We start from the raw sequence: 20,490 nt of genomic DNA, 5'->3' as shown, positions 1-20,490 counted from the left end.
CGCTGCGTAAATTGACGGCGCTATATAAGTACCTGAAATAAATAAATAAATAAAATACCGGTAATTTATTTCTTTAATTTTAGGATCATTTTATTTTGAGTTGTGTCTTTGCTATCTACCAATATTTTTCATTCAATGTTTTAGATAGGAAAAAGAAGACCCAATGCAAGTTTTTACCAACAAAAGTAGCAGGATATTTACTCACTGCAGTGGAGAGCCTAGAAGCTAGAGTCATTTCCAAGTTTCCTTTAAGACCAAGCAGCGCAGGAACCAAGATAAAAACTTCAGTAAGATTTTTAAACACTTCCCAATGCTGTAGATGGAAAAAAGACAAAAGAAAAATGACTAATATGGCAGGACAGCATGTGGCCATCATTAGTAACTGATAACACAGTAATAGCAGTAAGTAATACTAATCCCCAGCAAAGCATGGTAATTAAAAAACATTTTAAAGTGGTTACGAAAGCAGAAGTTTTTTTTTTTTTTTTTTTTACCTGAATGCATTCTCTGCATTAAAAGTGCAAAAACACATTCAGTGATCAGCCCCCCCCCCCCCCCATACTTACCTGAGCCCAATCTTTATCCAGCGCTGTCCCCAAGAGGAGCAGTGCTGCACTCTCTCTCCCCTCAATGGACATGGAGACAGCATCAGGAGCTAATGACTACCATGTTTCCCCCAAAAAAGCCCGGGTCTTATATTAATTTTGGCAGCCAAAAACACAGTAGGGCTTATTTTTGGTGTAGGGCTTGCCATTTAATGTGCTGTCTTCTCGCCTCCTCTACCTCCCTGCCTGGCAGGAATCCCCAGTGTGAAGCGAAGTAACAGTGGTTGTAAACTGCAGGAATCCTTCTCTATTACAGTAGTATAGAACGAAAAAGGTGTGTTTCTGCAATCGATTGTGTGACATACCTTCTTATAGTGCTGCTCTGCGCTTCCATAGCCCGCCGGAGCTCTCTTCCACAATCAGTGCATTGCAGAGGGAGTGCGGCCGAGATCCCCCCGCTGACAGGCAGGAGATCAGCTGAGCACCGATCGGCGCTGTATACCGAAAGTATTTGACTACAGATTAGATTACAGAAACACATAAACTAGGGATTATTTTCAGAGTAGGGTATATACTTGCAGCCCTCCGGGAAAATCAAAGTAGGTCTAACTTTTGGAGAAACACTCCTAGCTCCTGAGCCAATCAAATCCAGTGAGGAGGGAGGGGACGCATGCATTCTGGCTTGGGATCAAGCCTGCAAAAGGGCCCCCATAGCAAGCCCTTAGATATGGGGGCGCTCAGAAGTTTGGGGAAGCCAGGAGGGCCAGTGAGGGACCCCAGAAAAGGAGGTACGGGGCTGCTCTGTGAAAAACAACTGCACTGTGGGACTGCTTTAAAGGGGGGACTGTAATGTTAAAGGGCACAGGGCGCTGTCATGTAAAGGGCACTGCAACATAAAGAGGGGCAGTGATGTGAAGGGGAACTGAGGACACAGTGGGACTGCTTTAAAGAGGGGACTACGATGTTAAAAATACGATGAAGACGATGATGTACGGGGGACCTCTATATGTTCTAGATTCAGACCTCTGCCAGAAGGAAATTTTCCAGGGGCAGCCTTATTTATGAGCAAATTTTTTTTTTTGCAAGCTTTAAAAAGTGAAGCATTTGAAAGCACAATTCATATTCTTCCCGCATTAGAAGGACTAAAATGCTTAACTACAAGATGCCTTTACTTAAAACCCTTACAAACACATAGGTTTTCTGCACCGCAAACAAGATAGTTGACCTAGAATTGATCTATTTCATTCCAAAATGTTTTTTGCCCATTTATAAATACAGTAATATCTTTATATATAAAAATAATATGTGGTGTTTAGGCCACCTATATTGCGTGGCACTATAATATAAAAAATTCTTCGAATGTGAACCTGCACTTTGTCCATACTAGCCAGAATAGCCGATTTGCTGCACAAACAACCAGCACTTGATTTCTACTGCTTTCCCACAGCCATACTGGCTGAGAGTTAAGATCAAGATCTGCTAAGGATCCAACAGGCTCTTGCCTGCCCCTATGTGCTATGATTTGGAACTGGTGACTAGCATCCATCATCAAGTGCTATATTGTAGGGCTGGAATGGAGGCAGGGGCATCAGGTGTATCCTGAGTAAAGGGTATTTCGTAGGGCTCTGGTGGTGGATTGAGATAGCAGGTTAACACAGGAATGGTTAGGCAAGAACATGCATCTCACGGTACCTCCTAATAATGTAAACTTGTTACTTTGTTCAGTATAGACAACAGTACAGTAGTTTGCACTATCCTTTCTTCGAGGACAAAGTTAGTTTGTATTACTGTAGAATGATTTTGTAGTAGGATATTAAAAGTCTTTCATAGTCAAGGCTGGTTAAAGTAGAACTATAAGCAAAACTTCAGCACAAGCGTTTCCCCCGCACCAGGTTGTATCCAAACCAGGTATAAACTGAATGTTGCTCTCCAGAGTTGAAAAGCCCCAGGTGCTGGCTAATGCTAATCCATGTTGTGAGGGAAGAAAAAAGTCCGGACAGCCGCACACCAGGAGAATATAATCCAACGAAATTTCTTTATTGTAAAATCAGGAACAAATCATGTACAAAGCACCATGGATAGAATGTACAGATAATCAGCTAACACGTTTCACGCTCTGCGGAGCGCTTACTCATAGCTATGAGCTAGCGCTCCGCAGAGCGTGAAATTTCGTTGGATAATATTCTCCTGGTGTGCAGCTGTCCAGACTTTTTTCTTCCCTCACAATATAGGCAAAACTTATTTTTGAATTTTGGATAGAGTAATCTAGGGTTATAACCTCTGTCAGTTTTTTTTCCAACTGTGTCCCATTGGGGACATTTCCCTTCACTTCCTGTCTCATAGCCAAAACAGGAAGTGAGGAAATCCCTGCAAGTTAAGGGAAACCCTTAGGGTCCCCTCAGATCACCAGGATTTCCCCTATTACTTTTCTGGGGACAACCCAAAATTTGGGATTTTTTTTTAGGTCATACATATATTTTATAAGATTTGTGTTGAGAACATTGCTATTCTGTGTATATAATGATTCGGAAAGTTGTTGAAAAGTAATAGGTTAATTTAATTTAAGACACGTTGGAATATATAACTCACCAATAGCCTACCTTAAAAGTGGAACAATAGCAAAATCATTTTTTGTAGATTTGGATGGCATGGGGAAGGGTTTAAATGTCAGATGTTTACCGATGCCTGTACCCCTGTTGGGAAGATGCAGGTTCAAAGCCACAAGGACCCTAACTGTTGCCCTTGATAAAGGAGTCCTCATGTGGCTCCTAAGTATCACATCTGCATCTTTCTTAGGTCATCAACCTGAGGAAGGGATGAGAAATCTCTCACACAGTAGCACAGGCAGCAGTACAGTTTTTCTTTATACACAGAATAGTGCAGGGCTTAGGTAGGTTACAGGGGCGGCCCATGCATTAAAGGCGCACACGGGCGCTGACCCTTCTATCCTCGCCACCCGCCTATATGCAGAATAGTTAGATTCATGCATTTTCAGATGCCGGGTGCCTGAATTACAGTGGCGGGGGTGTTTTTTAAAGCATCTGATTAGAGCCATAGGCTCTAACAGACTTCAAATAGGGTGGACTCGGAGCGCAGAGCATTATGTTAAGAGTCCACCCAGATGTGTTAGAAAAGCAAATGAATATTTGCTTTTCTAACACAGAATCGCCTCTCTGTCAATCAGGAAGCACGGGTCCGTTACCTGTTTCCCGATTGGTTAGGCGATCCTATTGGACGCCTAGGAGGAGGGGAGGATATGCACAGCAGAAGCCGCCGTGATCTCAGAAGAACACAGTAGACGCCGCAAGATGCCTGCCGCAGCCTGTCCCCCTGCTCGATGATCCCCAATGTGGCCGCCAATCTGGTAAGCCGACCGGCAAATGTGTGGGGGGGTGTTAAGGTGCCGCGGGGGGGGGGTGTGTGGTTGCTTGCCAACCCCCCAAACAAAAAGCCACCAGCCGGCACTGGACGGTTAGCTTTATCAACTGGAGACAAGTTGGGTCCTTGTTTAAATACTTACAATGGCTAAGGGTAAGCAAAAGTAGTGATGAGAGGGTTGTATGCTGTCCAAAAAACAAAACAAAAAAAAAAAAAAATAATAATAACTCCAGTACCATATGCCTACTGCTGGCCTGCCCCAGGCTGGCCACAATTTTCTAAAGGACAGAGAAAGCAGATAGTCATTATGCGGTAAGGTGGTGTCTAGCCCATGTATGCCTGAACTCTTTCACATACACTAGTGAAAGTACAGCTATTCTTTAAAAAGGAGCTCATGGCTTAAAGTGACCCTGTTAGGGTAAAAAAAAAAAAAAAATTAAAAGGAAGGTTCCATCCATAGAAAAAAGGTATTGTATTTCCCACCAGCACGTTTTATAAACACATACACAGCAGTGACGTAAAGGTCAGATGATGGCATACAGTCGAGGGAACAATGGAATCCAATACTCCTGGATGTGTTGAATGGCTGACAGAGAATGCAACACTGGAGTTGAAGAAAGCCAGGTGACACAGGCTGCCGGGGAGGTGAGCACTTCTATTGCAGGGCATTGTCCTTTAGGATTCTTATTCCCTGGTATGGCCGTTTTAAAGTGGAATTTTGCCAAGAAAAATGAATACTTTTATTGTGGAACAGACATACCATATATCTTCTGCAATAGATGCTTCTAACCTGCCTGTTATCAAACAGTTTTAGATTCTACACTGAGCTGGACATGAGCAGTTCAGTGTACAGTCTCTGCATGTTGTTGGTGCTGGGAGGAATAAATTCTCATAAGCATGCACAAAAGGTACATCATAACAGGCCAGCCATTGCTGCAAGGCAGTTGAACACTGCAGACTCATGTCCTGCTTTAAAAAGTTTTTTTTTTTTTTTTTTTTTTTTTTTAATGGAAGGTTTCAGATTTGTGCAGTGCTCAAATACAATAATATGTGAAATATAACAAAATAATAATACAAAGCTCTATCCAAAAGTGCATCAATGACCATGTGCAAGCAGAGAACACTTAGATCGGGTCTATTCTCTTTTTTTGACCTGCACTTGAGGGAAAAAAGTTTTTTTCTTCCACATCTGCTGAGACAGTCTGGAGAGGGCCAGAGAGGGATCTCCTTTAAAGTGGTAGCAAACTCTACTGTGCCCTTTTTCCCTACAGGTAAGCTTATAATAAAGCTTACCTGTAGGTGAGAGCGCATGCACCAACGAGGAGGAACCTCAACAGCCAGATGACGGCGGCGGCCGTTCCCCTCAGCTATGCCAAAATGGCGGCGCGAGGCACACACAGCGCGGAGGAAGCTGAGGTATCCATTGCGGATCAGGACTTATCAACTCCACAATCCCCAGGTACCTCCTCTCCACCCAGGGACTGGGCTGCTTCTCCTGCTTCAACAGAGTCTCTGTTGAATAGAACGAATGACGGTCTCCCCTCCACACCCATGCTAGATCCACACACAGGCATGCTCCTGTCAGTGAGTGAGGAAATGGCTGCCACCCCCATTCCAAATGATTTCCCCTCCATGATGACAGCTTTCTCCCAACTGCTTTCTAAAAGCTTAGCAGCAAACGCAGCCCAAATTACATCGTCCATCCATGCTGATCTACAGCAAATAGGGTTGAGAATGGACACTATAGAAAGGAAAGCAGATCAATCAGTGGCGAGGATTAACCGGAACTCAGCCAGAATTCAGGATGTTCAGGATCAGCTAGAAGCTGCATTTGCAAAGATCGATGACCTCGAGAACAGGTCTAGACGTTATAACTTTAGAATCAGGGGGCTCCCTGAGTCTGAAAAGGATGTGAACGCTGCTGTAAAATCTCTGCTCAAGGGTCTCATCCCAGGCATTCCTGATCGCCGTTTGGAATTGGATAGGGCCCACAGAGCTCTGCAACCCCCCCCCCGCTCAGATGGTCTCCCTCGGGATATAATTGTGAAACCACATTTCTATTCGGTGAAGGAGGAGGTCATGAAAAAGTCCAGGCTCTCTGAAGATCTAAAGCTAATGGGCCATAAAATTCAGGTGTTTGCGGACTTATCACCGTACACAGTACAGAAGAGACGTGCACTTAAACCGCTCCTGCAGATTCTGATGGACAAAGAAATTACATACCGGTGGTCCTTTCCTCTCCGTTTGAATTTCTCCTACAGAAATAAGAACTATGCATTCTCATCATTTGCCGAAGGGGAACGCTTGTTTCTGCACTTGGGCCTAATTGTGCAGGAACCCCCCAACACTAAGACAGCCAGGGGCTCCACACCGTCCTCTAAAAGACCTCCGCCAGCTAGCCCACTGCGACCCACCTGGCTACAACCAAACCACAAGCGTTCCAAGGAAAACGCTCCGCCATGACTTACCGGTTATGTACAGGGACTCAGGTACTGACCGGGGACTTTCCGGTTTTCCCCTTCTTCTGTTCCCAGATGTCTTTTAGGACTTCCGTACATCACCCCTCACTAACTGGACCACTTCTGAAATACTCTCTTCACCAGCTATGTCCAGGAGGGGGACTTAGTCCAAATTCATGTCGGACTGGAAGTTACCTAAACCCGGCGGTGTTGGTCATTGCCGTGGGGGAGGGGAGGGGGTAGTACACTCATACGGACTTCCTTAGAAAACTTTCCTGTTCGGTTTATTAGATTTTACATTTATGGTTATCTTACTCGCCTTGATCTTTAACGGCAGGTTTTGAAGTCTCACACCCTGTGGGACTCCTAAATAGGTTACGAGAGTTCTAAGTTGCTTTATTTTTATTTTTTTCTTCTTCTCTGCATATTTGTGGCTCTCACTTGACCCTTCACAGGGCTGGTGATGGTCAAATCGCGGGCGGCGTGAGGGGAGAGACTCACGGGACCCAGGGGGGTCTCCTCCAACTTGGTACTCAGAGCCCAGGAACTCCCCGATTGATGTCTGTCGGCTCTCCTAGGCTCACAGCCTCATTGACTGGGGTACTGGGCGCTGGACGGGCTAGGTTTGGTACAAACAGTGACATAAAAGGTTTACAGTTACATTCTTTTTTTCTGGGTCGTTCTGCATATTGCATATTGCTTTAGAACAGCCTTTAGTTATGATTTTTATTTAGGCGTCGGGGCTGTGGTGGACCCAGCACGCCTCTAGTGGAAACCAGGTTCACAGCAGGTGTACTTGGTTTCCTTTCCGGATCCCCCCTAGCTGGGGTTTCTGGACTTCTCAGGATTAGGGGATTGAAGTGGCGAGTTCACTTCAACCCAGGGGTGGGAAGGGGGTCGAGGACCCCAAGGTTTACTGTTACCAGGGAATTTATCTGTTAGATATGCATCTATTTCAGTTTAATGCAACGTATTTGTTTCTCTTCTTTCCTTCCTTCCTTCTCTTCCCTTTTCTATGCTCATCTGAGTACTCCAAGGTTCCAGGCGTGTTCGTGGCCTCCCAACGCAGGTACACAGTATTGGGCTCAATGGTTCATCATGCTGCCTGACTCGATCTCTCTGCTCAACAGTGGTAAGACACAGATTCTTTTCATAGGTACACCTCCTCTGGTATATGGCTGATGCACACGGCTCTTCCTCCTCTCTTAAAATCATCTCTCACAACACTCAGGGTCTCAACCCCCCCCGTAAAACGTAGGAAACTATTCCAAATGTACCACTCCATGCATGCGGATGTTCTACTCATCCAGGAGACCCATTTTCCTTCTACATATAAGCCCACTTTCCTCCACCAACGCTTGCCACAATTTTTCTTAGCTTCCGCAGACAACAAAACTAAAAGGGGTAGCTATCTGCTTTGCCAAACACATCAATATCTCACAATCAGAGGTAATAATTGACCCACAGGGCCGGTATATTCTGGTGTCTGGCCATATAGACGGTGAACTCTACACTTTTGTATCCTACTACTCCCCTAATAAAGGGCAGAAAACCTTTTTTGAATCCCTATTACACAAATTACAACCCCACCTGCGCGGTATGATTTTTATAGGCGGAGACTCCAACACGGCTTTTGACTTTTCCCTTGATAAGTTTACTGAGGGTAAGCCAACACCTAGACGCCCCTCCAGACAGAGTGTCAAAATTGCGAGGTTGCTTCATGAGGCGGGACTGATTGATATCTGGAGAGAGACTAATCCGCATGTGAAGGATTACACTCACTTTTCTGCACCTCATAATTCCTATGCCAGGATAGACCACATTTTCACGCGTTCGGCATCGATCCCACTGGTTAGGAGGTCCAGGATAGTAGATACTCCCTTATCCGACCATTCGATGGTGACACTGTACACGAAGAGGACTGGGGGCACTGGGGGCCCACCTCGCTGGTGCTTGCAGGAATCTCTACTGAGTGACCCAGTGCAATGTTCCTTACTAGAAGAAGCCATCAAGGAATATTTCCAAATTAACGTGACAAGTGAGGTTTCCCCGGTAACTGTCTAGGCAGCCCACATGACCGTAATTAGGGGGAAACTGATACAAGTGTCGTCCAAACTTAAGGTGGAACACAGAGTAGACACAATCAGACTGACAGAGGAATTCCATAACTCTGTGAAGGCCCATAAACAAAACCCCACACCTGAATCCTTGGCAAACTTGGATAAGGCCAGAACCCTTCTAAACCTACACCTGACTACAGCAGCAGAAAGGCACCTTAGGTGGACGGGGGCTAAACTTTACTCCCAAAAGGACAAGATCGGGTCTAAACTGGCAGTCAAACTGAGCCCCAAACCCCGCTCTTTGGCTTTCCCGAAAATTAGGCTACCCTCAGGGAACCTGACCCAGAATCCCGAAAAGATCATGGCCGCTTTCCATCAATTTTATTCAGACCTTTACAAGCCGAAACTTTCATCCCCCCGACGGTCTCAGCATTCCTTACTGGACTCCCTTACGCTACATACTTTGTCATACGAACACAGGGACCTCCTGGAGAATCCCTTTTCAAATTCGGAAGTACTAGACACTATCAAAACATTAAAGGTGGGTTCCTCGCCAGGTCCTGACGGCTTCCCAAATGGTTACTATAAGAAGTTTGGTTCTTGTCTGCCCCCCCACCTGACGAGACTCTTTAATGCACTTAGGGAGGGGTCTCACCTTGGTACAGACCTCAACTCAGCATACATATCGGTTATACCCAAACCGGGCAAAGATAAAAGTGAAGTGGGCAATTACCGCCCCATCTCGCTGATAAATAATGACATCAAAATTATGACAAAGATACTGGCAAACAGAGTTGCGAGTTTCATCCCTTTATATATACATAGGGATCAGGTGGGCTTTATCCCTGGGAGACAGGGCCCAGACCAGATCCGTCGGACCATAGATATCATTTCCCTCCTGCAGTCCCAGTGGGACGGGGGACCTCCTCAGAAAGGCTATCTCCTTTCGATTGATTTAAACAAAGCCTTTGATTCAGTAGATTGGGCGTACCTGTCTGTTATCCTACGGAGATGGGGTTTTGGGGCTCATTTTTTGAATTTAATTAATTTGCTCTACTCTAACCCCTAACCTTTTTGCTATGGCCATTGAAACGCTGGCCATAGTGATTATGGCCAGCGCTCTATGCCGACGACCTCCTTCTTTATATTACTTCCCCATTAATCTCTATACCTATGATCTATAGGACGCTGAAGGAGTTCACGGCGATATCTGGTCTAGAGGTCAATATGAATAAATCCATGGCTTTAAATATAACAATACCTAGTGACTCACTTGCACACCTCTCTAATAATTTTGACTTTTCATGGGCCTCGGCCGCACTTCCTTATCTAGGGATCAAACTAACCCCGAACATAAATAATCTTTTTAAAGCTAATTACCCGCCCATGTTCAATAAATGTAGAGCAGAGCTGACCAAGTGGTCTAGATGTGGTCTATCCTGGCTAGGAAGGGTGCATGAGGTTAAGATGACGCTCCTCCCACGCCTCTTATACCTTTCTCGTTCTCTACCAGTCCCAATCAGGAAGCGAAGCCTCAGTAAATTTCAGTCAGAAATTATACGCTTTGTTTGGGGTAATAAGGGTTATAGGTGCCCTTCACGCACTTTGTTACGCCTAAAGTCACAGGGAGGATTGGGGTTACCAGATTTGTGGGGTTACTATCAGGCAGCTCAATTATCACAAATTTCGATAGTATACTCTAGGAACCCCAAACCTGATTGGGTTACTATGGAAAGAAAAGCCTCCCTCTTAACACTATCGATTACCTCTTATGGTCAGACACCAAAAGTAGGCCAGCTATAATGGCCCCCACTCTATCCCACTCGATTGCTTTATGTACCAAACTTTACATAAATCACTCCCTGATTTCCCCGCTGAAACCATTGGCCCATCTTTTCCATAACACGATTTTCGCTCCGGGTCTTAATATACAAGTGTTCCGCTGGTGGATAGAAAAGGGCCTCTACCGTATAGGGCACTTCCTGTCCTCCAAGGGTCCACTTACCCTGGCTCAGTGTAAGGAAAATCTGGATATGCCGGATTCGGAAAGGTTCAGATTCATGCAAATTTCTCATTTTTTACACACTATCTGGTCCACCGGGAAGGACCCTCCCTCTATAACACCTTATGAACGGTGGTGCACAGGCTCTATGGACCAGAGGGGAGGTATCTCCCCGATTTATGCAGCACTTCAAACGAATTTGGATAAACCAACATACGCTTGGGCCTGGGAGGAGGACACGGGCAGCGCCTGGAACGCCTCTGAGTGGTTTCGGGTCTCGACACGCTCCTCTAAAGGTATCTGCAATGTATCCTTAATTGAAGCTAGCTTAAAAGTTATGCTTTCGATGATGTGAGCTAGAAGGTTCCATGATTCATATATGGTGGACATGCCCTCGCATCAGATCCTTTTGGAAGAAGATTTTGCGCACCATTAGCTCCTTAACAGGAGAACTGATTACCCCTACTCCTACAATAGCGCTACTTAATCAATACATACCTAACCTGACTAAACACTTACAAATGCTCTCTTTCTTCATACTGGTGGGAGCTAAAATTACCATAGCAAAAGCCTGGAAGAAGCCCTCGGTCTCCTTTCAGGCTTGAAGAAGAAAAGTCTCATGGATCATGGCACAAGAGCTTATAGTAGCGAAACTAAACGATAAAATTGAAAGATTTAAAGCCACCTGGGAACCATGGGCCACGCTTTGTGATATTCCAATCCTCCCAGGTATGGAGAATACGTCACGGAACCTCTCCCCTCCTCATTGATCTTCTCTTTTCTAACTCTGCCTTCTTTTTCACACGTTTCCTCTCCTCTCTATTTGGGCATCCTGCTCGTACCCCACCTGACAAGTTGTCATTCCTGAAATAGCACTACTGAAGATTATCTCCTATGCATGGGCTGGATGGTCGGGAAAGTGCTCTCCCCCTCAGGGATACCAGACTCTTACAGTCCAGGGAGTCAGGGCTTAGGTTTTGATCCCCTGGGAGCTCTCCAGACGTTCCCGCAGTAAGAGCCCATAGTGGCAGGTCGTTTGGGAACCTAGGGGGGACAAAGACGTTAACGCCCCAGGAAGTATCAATTTTACTTTCTCAGTAATCACTTTCCGGGAGAGGCACTTCCGGATTGTCTCGACCCTCTACTTAAGTGTCATTGTTGAGAGACATGTATTTAATTTTCAAAAGTTCACTATGGCAAATCTTATACATTTAAAATGTTTATGTGCATAGCTCTCTGCATGGCAATGGCAATGACTGTTGAAGGTTACAGATTTTGTTAGTTTCCTCTATGCATTGAATTCTTGTCTTTGATTTGTATGCTACTGCTCTTTAATAAACATTTTAAAACTAAAAAAAAAAAAAAAAAAATAAGCTTACCTGTAGGTTAAATGAATATCTCCTAAACATGCACTGTTTACGAGATATTCCAGCGAGCAGCAGCCGGTGACATCACCGCCACCCGCTCTGAAGGAAGGGCATACCCATCCAGTTCCTTCAGAGCTCTGTGCTGTGCCCAGGGCGATGCATACTAGCACATTATATTACCTTGCGGGGAGAAACTTTTTATTTTTTTTAGACATCCCATATTTTGGTGAATTTTTTTTGGACAGAAGTGTGGAGGTGACAGTGGAGGTTTGTGCTTTTACACCATTTTGAAGCACAGAGAATTGAGTGAGGACTATATTACCTTTGTCAAAGTATTTTGAGGCTTACATATGGACGTTAATGCACTTTTGGATAGAACTTTGTGTGAACTACTTTGGGATCTGCAATAGGTTTCACATTTCATTCTGTGTTTTTTTTGAAGAGCACAGCATTTATTATAATTTTTTTTATATTGTTCAAGGTATTATTGTATTTAAGCACTGCACAATTTTTTTGCTTTTAGATCTATTGTATGTGTGTGAAACACATCACTGTGCTGTTTATTTATATAGGGAGGCTGCTTGGCGACATTATTATTTTGTGAATATATATTAAACATCCATAAATAATTTCCTATTGTTATCTGGAGCTCTGTGACCCTGTCCTGCAGTGTCTAAACTGGTCATCTTTGTTTGGCAGAAGAAGTTGTCCTACAGCTTCAAGTCCCTAGGAATTAACTACTGATTAGTAAGCTCTCACAGACCAGAAGCTATTCAAAACAATGAAATGCACTTTGGTGGTCAGCTGCCATCCATGTTTTTGGAACGCAGCAGTAAATATGTTTCTGAAATCTGTGAGATGTTTGGCTCAAGATATCAGGCCGTCACTGTCCAAGAAAAATTTGAGGAACTATATCAGTGACAGCAAGAAACCAGTTTCCTGTTGTGATTGGCATCCTCAACAATTAGCGCCTATTGGATACATTCAGGTAAAAGCAGAATACCCATTCATGAATGCTTAGAAGACAGCCCTAAGAATAATGTCATGGAAAAGCTGAGTCACTTTATTGTTGATGTGGCTTATCTTTAGCAGATTGTGGTGTCCGTTTATGAAGCAGTGAAAAAATAGGAGTTTTATAACAGCTTTCCTGAAAAATACTTTTCTTTGAAGTACATCACGGGACACAGTAGTTACTATGTGGGTTATAGGCCACCTTCAGGGGATGGACACTGGCACGCCCTAAGACAAAAAGTGTTGTTATAAAAATCCTATTTTCTTATTGTACATCACGGGACACAGAGCCATAGTAGTTATTATGTGGGATGTCCCATAGCAATGCCAACTGAAGGGAGGGAGACACAACAAAAAGTAGGGCATTAAAAGACTAGAGGACTCATACTGCAGCCTGCAGTACACTGCGCCAAAAGGCGATATCCTCATGACCTTTTACATCGATTTGATAGAATCTGGTAAATGTATGGACTGAAGACCAAGTTGCGGCCTTGCAGATCTGAGCCATGGAGGCCTGGTGATGCACTGCCCAAGAAGCACTAACAGCCCTGGTGGAGTGCGCTTTAACATGAAAAGGAGGAATTTTCCTCTTTAGACCATAAGCTTGAACAATCACTTGACAAATCCATTTGGAAACAGTAGATTTTGACACTGTCTGTCCTCTTTCTGGACCTTCTGGCAATACAAACAAAACATCTGTTTTGCGAATCTGCGCGATCACCTTTAAATAGACTTTGACCACTCTCACTACATCAAGGGAATGCAGTGACCTCTCTTCCATAGATCGAGGTTCTGGGAAAAAAAGAAGGTAGGACAATATCCTGGTTTAAATGAAAATCTGTCACTACCTTTGGTAGGAATCTAAGATGAGGCCGTAATACCACCTTATCCTTATGAATAATCAAATATGGCTCTTTACAAGAAAGAGCCGCCAACTCTGATACTCTTCTGGCAGAGGATATGGCAATCAAAAAAAAAATGATCTTCCTCATCAAGAGGACCAAGGAAATATCCTGTATAGGCTCAAAAGGCTGTTTTTGTAAAGCCCACAAGACTAAATTCAAATCCCAAGGGTTAAGGGGTGTTCTGACGGGAGGATTAATCCGCGTTACCCCCTGAATAAACGAACCAGAGAGTGAGAAGCAAAAGGCCATTGAAACAATACTGATAAGGCCGAGACCTGGCCCTTGATAGTACTCAAGCCCAGCTTCATTTCCAATCCCATCTGTAGGAATTCAAGGATCCTACCTATGACATATTTTCTGGGGTGCCAACCCCTGGATTCACACCAGGAGATATATGCCTTCCAAACTCTATTGTATATAACTCTGGAGGCTGGCTTCCTAGCATTAACCAAAGTAGACACTACTGAAGGAGACAGCCCACGGTCCTTAGAATGTGGGTTTCAATAGCCAAACCATTAAATTTAGTGTTTGTAAGGTAGGATGGAATACCCTACCTTGCGCGAGAAGGTCTGGCCACAGTGGCAGGGTCCAAGGGTCCCCTACCGCCATCTTTATGATTTCGGCAAACCAAGATCTCCTGGGCCACCAGAATCACCTCCTTACCTTCCTGCTTGATCCTGCAAAGAAGGCGCGGAAGCAGAAGAACCGGAGGGAATGCATAGACCAGTGAAAACTGATTCCATGGAAGGACCAAGGCGTCTGTTCCCCATGCCAGCGGATCCCTCGTTCTTGACACAAAGTTGTCGACCTTGCTGTTGAATCTGGACGCGAACAGATACACGTCCAGAACACCACATCTTTGACATATCGACAGAAAGATGTCGGGGTGAAGGGACCATTCTCCCGGAAACAATTGTTGGCGACTCAAGTAGTCTGCCAGACAATTTTCTAACCCTGGTATAAAAATCGCCGATAGGCAAGGAATGTTGCTTTCTGCCAAAGATAGAAAACGATTCACCTCTTTTTGGGCTGCACGGACTTCTCGTGGCCCCTTGGCGATTGATGTAGGCTAAAGCCGTGGCATTGTCGGATTGAATCCTGACAGGACAATTTTGTAATCTGAGCATCTAGGCCTCTAGGGCCAGATGTACTGCCCGAATTTCTAGAATATTGATGGGCAAGGTCCTTTCTGACTTGGACCACTTCCCCTGGACAGATGCTCTGACGCACCTCGGGGGATAAGTGCATTGGAAAGGCCAAAGCCTGAACCTTCTTGTTCCAAGTTGACAGAATACGGTTTTGCAGCAGTCTTGAATGAAACTGCACATAAGGAACGACCACCATCTTTCCTAACAATTTCATGCAAAGCCGAATAGAAGGATTTCTCTTTGTTTTGATAAACCAAATCAGTTCCTTTATGGAACTGATCCTTCCCTGGGGTAAGAATACCTTCTTTTGAACTGTATCTATGATCAGCCCCACTGCAATCTCCTTGATGGTTTTAAGGAGGATTTTTCTAGGTTGAGAATCCAGCCTAGGAATTCTAGGTAACTCACGGCTGAGACTAAACTGACTGATCTACTAAGAGCAGATAGTCTAGGTAGGCTAGAATTGTTATACCCTGAGCCCCTAACCTGGCTAAAGGAGGGGCCAGGATCTTTGTGAACACTCGAGGTGCGGTGGCTAGACCAAAAGGCAGAGCCACAAACTGAAAATGACGATTTTCTACCTCGAAGCGCAGAAAGTTCTGATGAGCGGAAAAAAATTGGCACATTGAGATAGGCATCTTTGATGTCGATCAATGCCAAAAATTCTCCTCCTTGTAGAATGGAGACAAGCGGTCGGATTGACTCCATGCGGAAGGAACGGATATTCAAGTGCCGATTTAGATCCTCGAGATCTCCCCGTTTGGTTTTGGTACCATGAAGAGGTTTGAATAAAACCCCGATCCCTGCTCTTCTGTGGGTACCTCTGATATCACTTTCTGAGACAAGAGATGATCCAGAGCCAGAAAGAGAGACTTCCTTTTCCATGGGTCTCTGGAAACGTTTGATCCTAAAAAAACGAGGAGACAGGAATTCAAGATTCTAGTTTGTAACCTAGAGAAATTGAGGAAGCCACCTATCTGTCCTGACAATGTTCCTGTCAGATCTCTGAAAAGTGTAGAAGCCTTCCCCCCACTCGAGCGAGCGGGGGTGCCCCTTCATAAGGAGGCTTTAGTATTTTGCTACACGGGCTTCCTGCCCCAAGTCCTCTTTTGGCCCTGGGACGGCCCTTGAGGTCTTCCTCTTGAACCTGACGGTGGAGGCCGCCGAGACTGCCTGGAGGCAGATGCTCCTGGCACTGGAGAAGATGCACGTTTAAAAGGAAAAACGTTTAAACTTCTTCTTTACTGGTAAAAGAGAACTTTTCCCATTGGAAATTCTTTGGATATACTTATCCAGATCATCTCCAAACAACCGTTCACCATGAAATGGGAAACTGGCCAAGAGCTTTTTACATGGCACTTCGGCTGACCAATTTTTCAACCATAGGACTCTGCGCACATGTGCCAGCCCTAGCATAAGCCGAGAGGCTTGTATAATACAATCTTTCATAGCATCCACTGTGAAACACAGTGCCTCTGATATGCAAGCCATCTGCTGGACCTGCTGATCAGGAATAATTTTGAGTACCTCTACAAACTGGTCCTTTATGGACCGAGATACCCCAAACACCGCTAGTACCGGCTGAACGAATGAACCTGCAAGAGCAATGTTGTTCTTAAAGAGAAATTCCAACTTTTTATCTGTTGGATCCTTCAACATTTGCGCATTGTCTACAGGACAAGTCAGGTTTTTGTTTACAGAAGATATAGCAGCATCAATTGCTGGAATCCCCAATTTCTTATAGAATTACTCCTCCATAGGAGAAAGTATAGAAAACTTTTTTGGAGAAAAAAAAACTGTTTATGTGGGTGCTCCCACTCAGAATACATAAGCTTTTTTAACCATGAATGGATAGGAAAGGTATCAACAGATTGGGGAGGCTTTAGTGATCCCAAACCAGAGGTGGGCTCATCAATAGACTGCGTTACAGGCAGTAAAAAAGTCGAGCGGACCAACTTAGTAAGGTAGGGTACCAACAGTCTCTCCTGAGGCCAATCCCTCCATATTAGGATCTTTGGAAGAAGAGTCATCAGCCTCTTCCTGATCCTTTGAGAGAACTTCATGATCTCTCGCCCCTTGTTCCTCAGTATGAGGATCCTGAGCAATGGACGGGGATCTGCTACGCTTGGGCCCACTGCGGGAAGCGAATAAAGCATCAATCTTCTGTTCCAAACTTAAAAAGGTAGAAGAAAAAACCTCCTCAGTGATATATATAGGGGCTGAAGTGTCCAGAGCTGCTGCAACACTAGCGCCCCCTGATGGCCACATCACTCTCAAAAGGAGTATGCCATCTTTTTTAGACATGGATTTAGGTTGTAATGAAACAACAGATCCTCTAGAACCCTTTGAGGTGTTCCTTGTCCCCCTTCCGCTCATAGCCTGATGCACAAAGCAGAGGCACTATCAGATGGAATGCATACACTGCTAGGGCTATAGTCCAGCACAATTGCTGCTATTAATGCCCAGCCTGATGAAGCAGTAAAAAATGTGTCAAAGGAAATGCCTGTGTTACCAAACCTGTTAATACCACCTCTTTGCGCTTGTGTCCCTCCACAGCCTGCAGGAACACACAAATGTGCTTTTAAAAGATTGCCTTCTTGTGTTTGGGCGTCGGAGAACGCCAACGCCGCTAAGCCCCACACCCCCTCCTTGCCTACGGCTCTTCCCACTTTTTAAAGTAAAGCCTTTCCCGCACGAGTGGTGGACTACAGGTCCTCTCGGACCTACCGAGAAAACAGCACGGGGCGGGGGGGGGGGGGCTGCAAGCCGCCGAGCCTCGCGATGGTCACGCTATTTTTTTCTGCTTTTTTTTTTATTTTCAAGAAAAACTCTGAGCTCTCCTTCCCCAAGAGGGGGAGACCGTCAGCTCAGGGGGGTGATGAGTGGGGAGAAAAAAAAAGCTCTCTAAAAAAAGAAGCATTCACAGGAAAACCTTGTTTCTTCGGATACGAGGCCCGGGTACCATTCAATTTGGCCAGGAGAGACACTTTGAATGGATGCAGATAGCCCCAGCAAGGATTGCTCTAGTGGAGCTCAGCACAGCACATCTTTATTCGTGACCAACACCTTAGACACTGGCGCAAAAAAACTGAGGTACTCCCAGTAGTGGGAGGGCACTTTTTTCTTAGGGCGTGCCAGTGTCCATCACCTGAAGGTGGCCTATAACCCACATCGTAACTACTATGGCTCTGTGTCCCGTGATGTACGATAAGAAATTTTCACTGCTCCAATCTCCGGCATTCACAGAGGAGATCGTTCTCCTCTGGATGCCAGTTTATCAAGCGGTGTAGATCACTTCTCCTTCGGAGGAGTGAAGCAATCTACAAACGCTTTGAACAGTAGAGAACCCCCCCTGATACTGGATTCCTGTGATACTTTACGAGATTACAGTACCAGAAATTCACTGAAACACAGAAATGTCCGTTTATTAAGCAGTGACAAATTATCACTGCTCAGTACACGGACATTCCTGGAGGAGACCGCCCACCTAGTTACTAAATAGCTGTCCCCGCTATAATATATATATATATATATATATATATATATATATATATATATATATATATATATATATATATATATATATATATATATATAATATACACACATAGACATGGCAGGGGGATGTAGTAGTGGCTTGGGGGGTCTGAACGAGGAAGGAGTAGAGTAAAAAATCTTCCTCCTTCCCCCGGGATTCTCTCTTCACTCCTCTGAGCTGGTGAATCAGGGAGTGTGAATTCTAAGACAGATCACAGCTTCATCAACTGGCCGGTTGTGTCAGTCACTCACAGATTCTCAGTGTGGGGAGATCATCGGCGGAGAACATGTTCTCCCATGATCATCTGTTTTGTAAACTGCTAATGGACTGTGATCAGCGGTGATCCTTGGGATCACCGCTGATCAGTTTCATAAATGGACACCTAAAATATTTGCATGCTACACCCATCTGCTCCTGATTACTGGAGGCATGGTTTTATTTTTAGAAGACAGTCAGGTGTTAAAGGTTTGCTGAACTTAGTAATTTGAGACCAGCACTTGAGGCTAGGCAATACCAAAAAATCTGCTAGAAATTCTAAATTAGAAAAACTTCTAGCTACTTAAATAAACTGGTTGTTTATATTTTTATGAGTGTTTATACCTTAGCTTGAAGGCCTCAAACATTCTAAACAAAAGACTTTAATGCTTGTGTTGGGAACTTTTAAAATGAAAACAGAATTTCAGGCAAAACCTAACTAGTCTTAATAATGCACCCTTACCCTTCCTACTACCTATGCTGACTAACCGGTGTAAAAAGATGTATATATTTACCCATTTTCGCATGGGCCATAGAAGCCTATGAGTGACGTCACCACTCCAGGCTTTCCCAGCCATTACTAAGTGCTCTCCGCTGCAGCTGGCTGACACATGGTAGATCATGTGACCGGACCAAAGTAAGGCGAAGTAAGTTAAGTATATACAGTTTAGTCAGCATTGGTGTTAGAAGGGAGTATTTTTAAGACTAGTTAGGTTTAGTCTATTTAAAAATTTCCTTACAATGCTTATAGATACAGAGATGAACAAGGGCTTTTACCGCTTGTTTAGAATTTGTAAATACTTTAGTATGCATGATCTGGGTGCAGGTTCACTTTAAAGATGAATTCTGATTGGTTGCTATGGTTTATTGAACCTTGCACACTGCCCTATATTAAGATATTGAAACAGACCTGTACAATGTCCAGAACCATTCCGGCAGACACGGTTCCAAAGCCTGCTAACAAGAATGGCACAATTATTTGAAGCGCCATGGCAAAGATAGATTCTTTTGGCAACTTTTTTTTGTCCTCCACCAGGGCATCAGTATCCTCATCCCCAGATGTTCGACTGTCCTGCAGCATAGCATCTGTTTCTGATACCTCCCTTCCATCACAATAATCATAGCTGTCAAAGTCATAACCAGTACTGCATAGGTTTGAGCAGTGCGGGCCATTTGCAAGGTAGCCCGGCTCAGAAAAATGGTGGTATTCCAAGTGCTGATCTGCTCGGATGTTAAAGCCATGTCCAGTGGGTGACAATCCATTGATTTTCTTCAGTCTTTCTTCCTGACCTTTGTGACTTGCTAGAGGAACCATGCTCAGCAAAAGAGTGAGGAATTCTTTAGACTGAACTGCATTCACGTTAACATTCCTGCTTACTGGCTCATCTTTTGTACATATTATGAATGGCCTCCCATCGTGGTCACTCATTATGCAGCAGCTGCTCCTTCAGGAATGGTTTAATACTGTTCACTTGGCTCCTGAACAAAAAGAAAAAAAGACTATCAGTATATGAGGCAATAAAACATATATACATTTTCCTGGCAGAAAACTGTAGAAACATTTTATTTTATGAGCAAAACAGAAAACAATATAAGGCAATTCAGTGGTATTTGAAGATTGCATACAAGTCACCACAAGCCTTAAAGGAAACCTGTACTGAGAGAATATGGATGCTGCCATTGTTGACCTTCTAAAAAGGACCAGTGGCTTCAATACATTGAAGGTACTGATCTTGAAAATGAATGCAGATCAGGAGTTCTGAATTTATACTTTCTAACCTGCATGCTCTTCCAGGGTAAGGACTCAACATATGAAACCATA

General features: G+C 44.3%; 1 protein-coding gene across 5 annotated transcripts in view; it reads right to left on the bottom strand.

Moving 5' to 3' along the window:
- Positions 1 to 20,490, bottom strand: part of SLC41A2 (solute carrier family 41 member 2) — a 192,275-nt gene that overhangs the window by 96,215 nt on the left and 75,570 nt on the right. For all 5 annotated transcript variants that reach the window (XM_073620286.1, XM_073620285.1, XM_073620284.1 and 2 more), the window contains 2 exons: positions 19,579 to 20,147; positions 206 to 313 (listed from right to left, as the gene is read on the bottom strand). In XM_073620286.1, coding sequence (XP_073476387.1) covers positions 206 to 313; positions 19,579 to 20,097 — 627 coding nt within the window. In that variant the 5' untranslated portion in view covers positions 20,098 to 20,147. The remainder of the gene's footprint in view (positions 1 to 205; positions 314 to 19,578; positions 20,148 to 20,490) is intronic.

Source organism: Aquarana catesbeiana, linkage group LG03, assembly GCF_042186555.1.
Source record: "Aquarana catesbeiana isolate 2022-GZ linkage group LG03, ASM4218655v1, whole genome shotgun sequence".
Lineage (NCBI taxonomy): Eukaryota > Metazoa > Chordata > Amphibia > Anura > Ranidae > Aquarana > Aquarana catesbeiana.
Note: the sequence above shows the minus strand (reverse complement) of the source record. Positions and strands in the feature narration are given on the sequence as shown.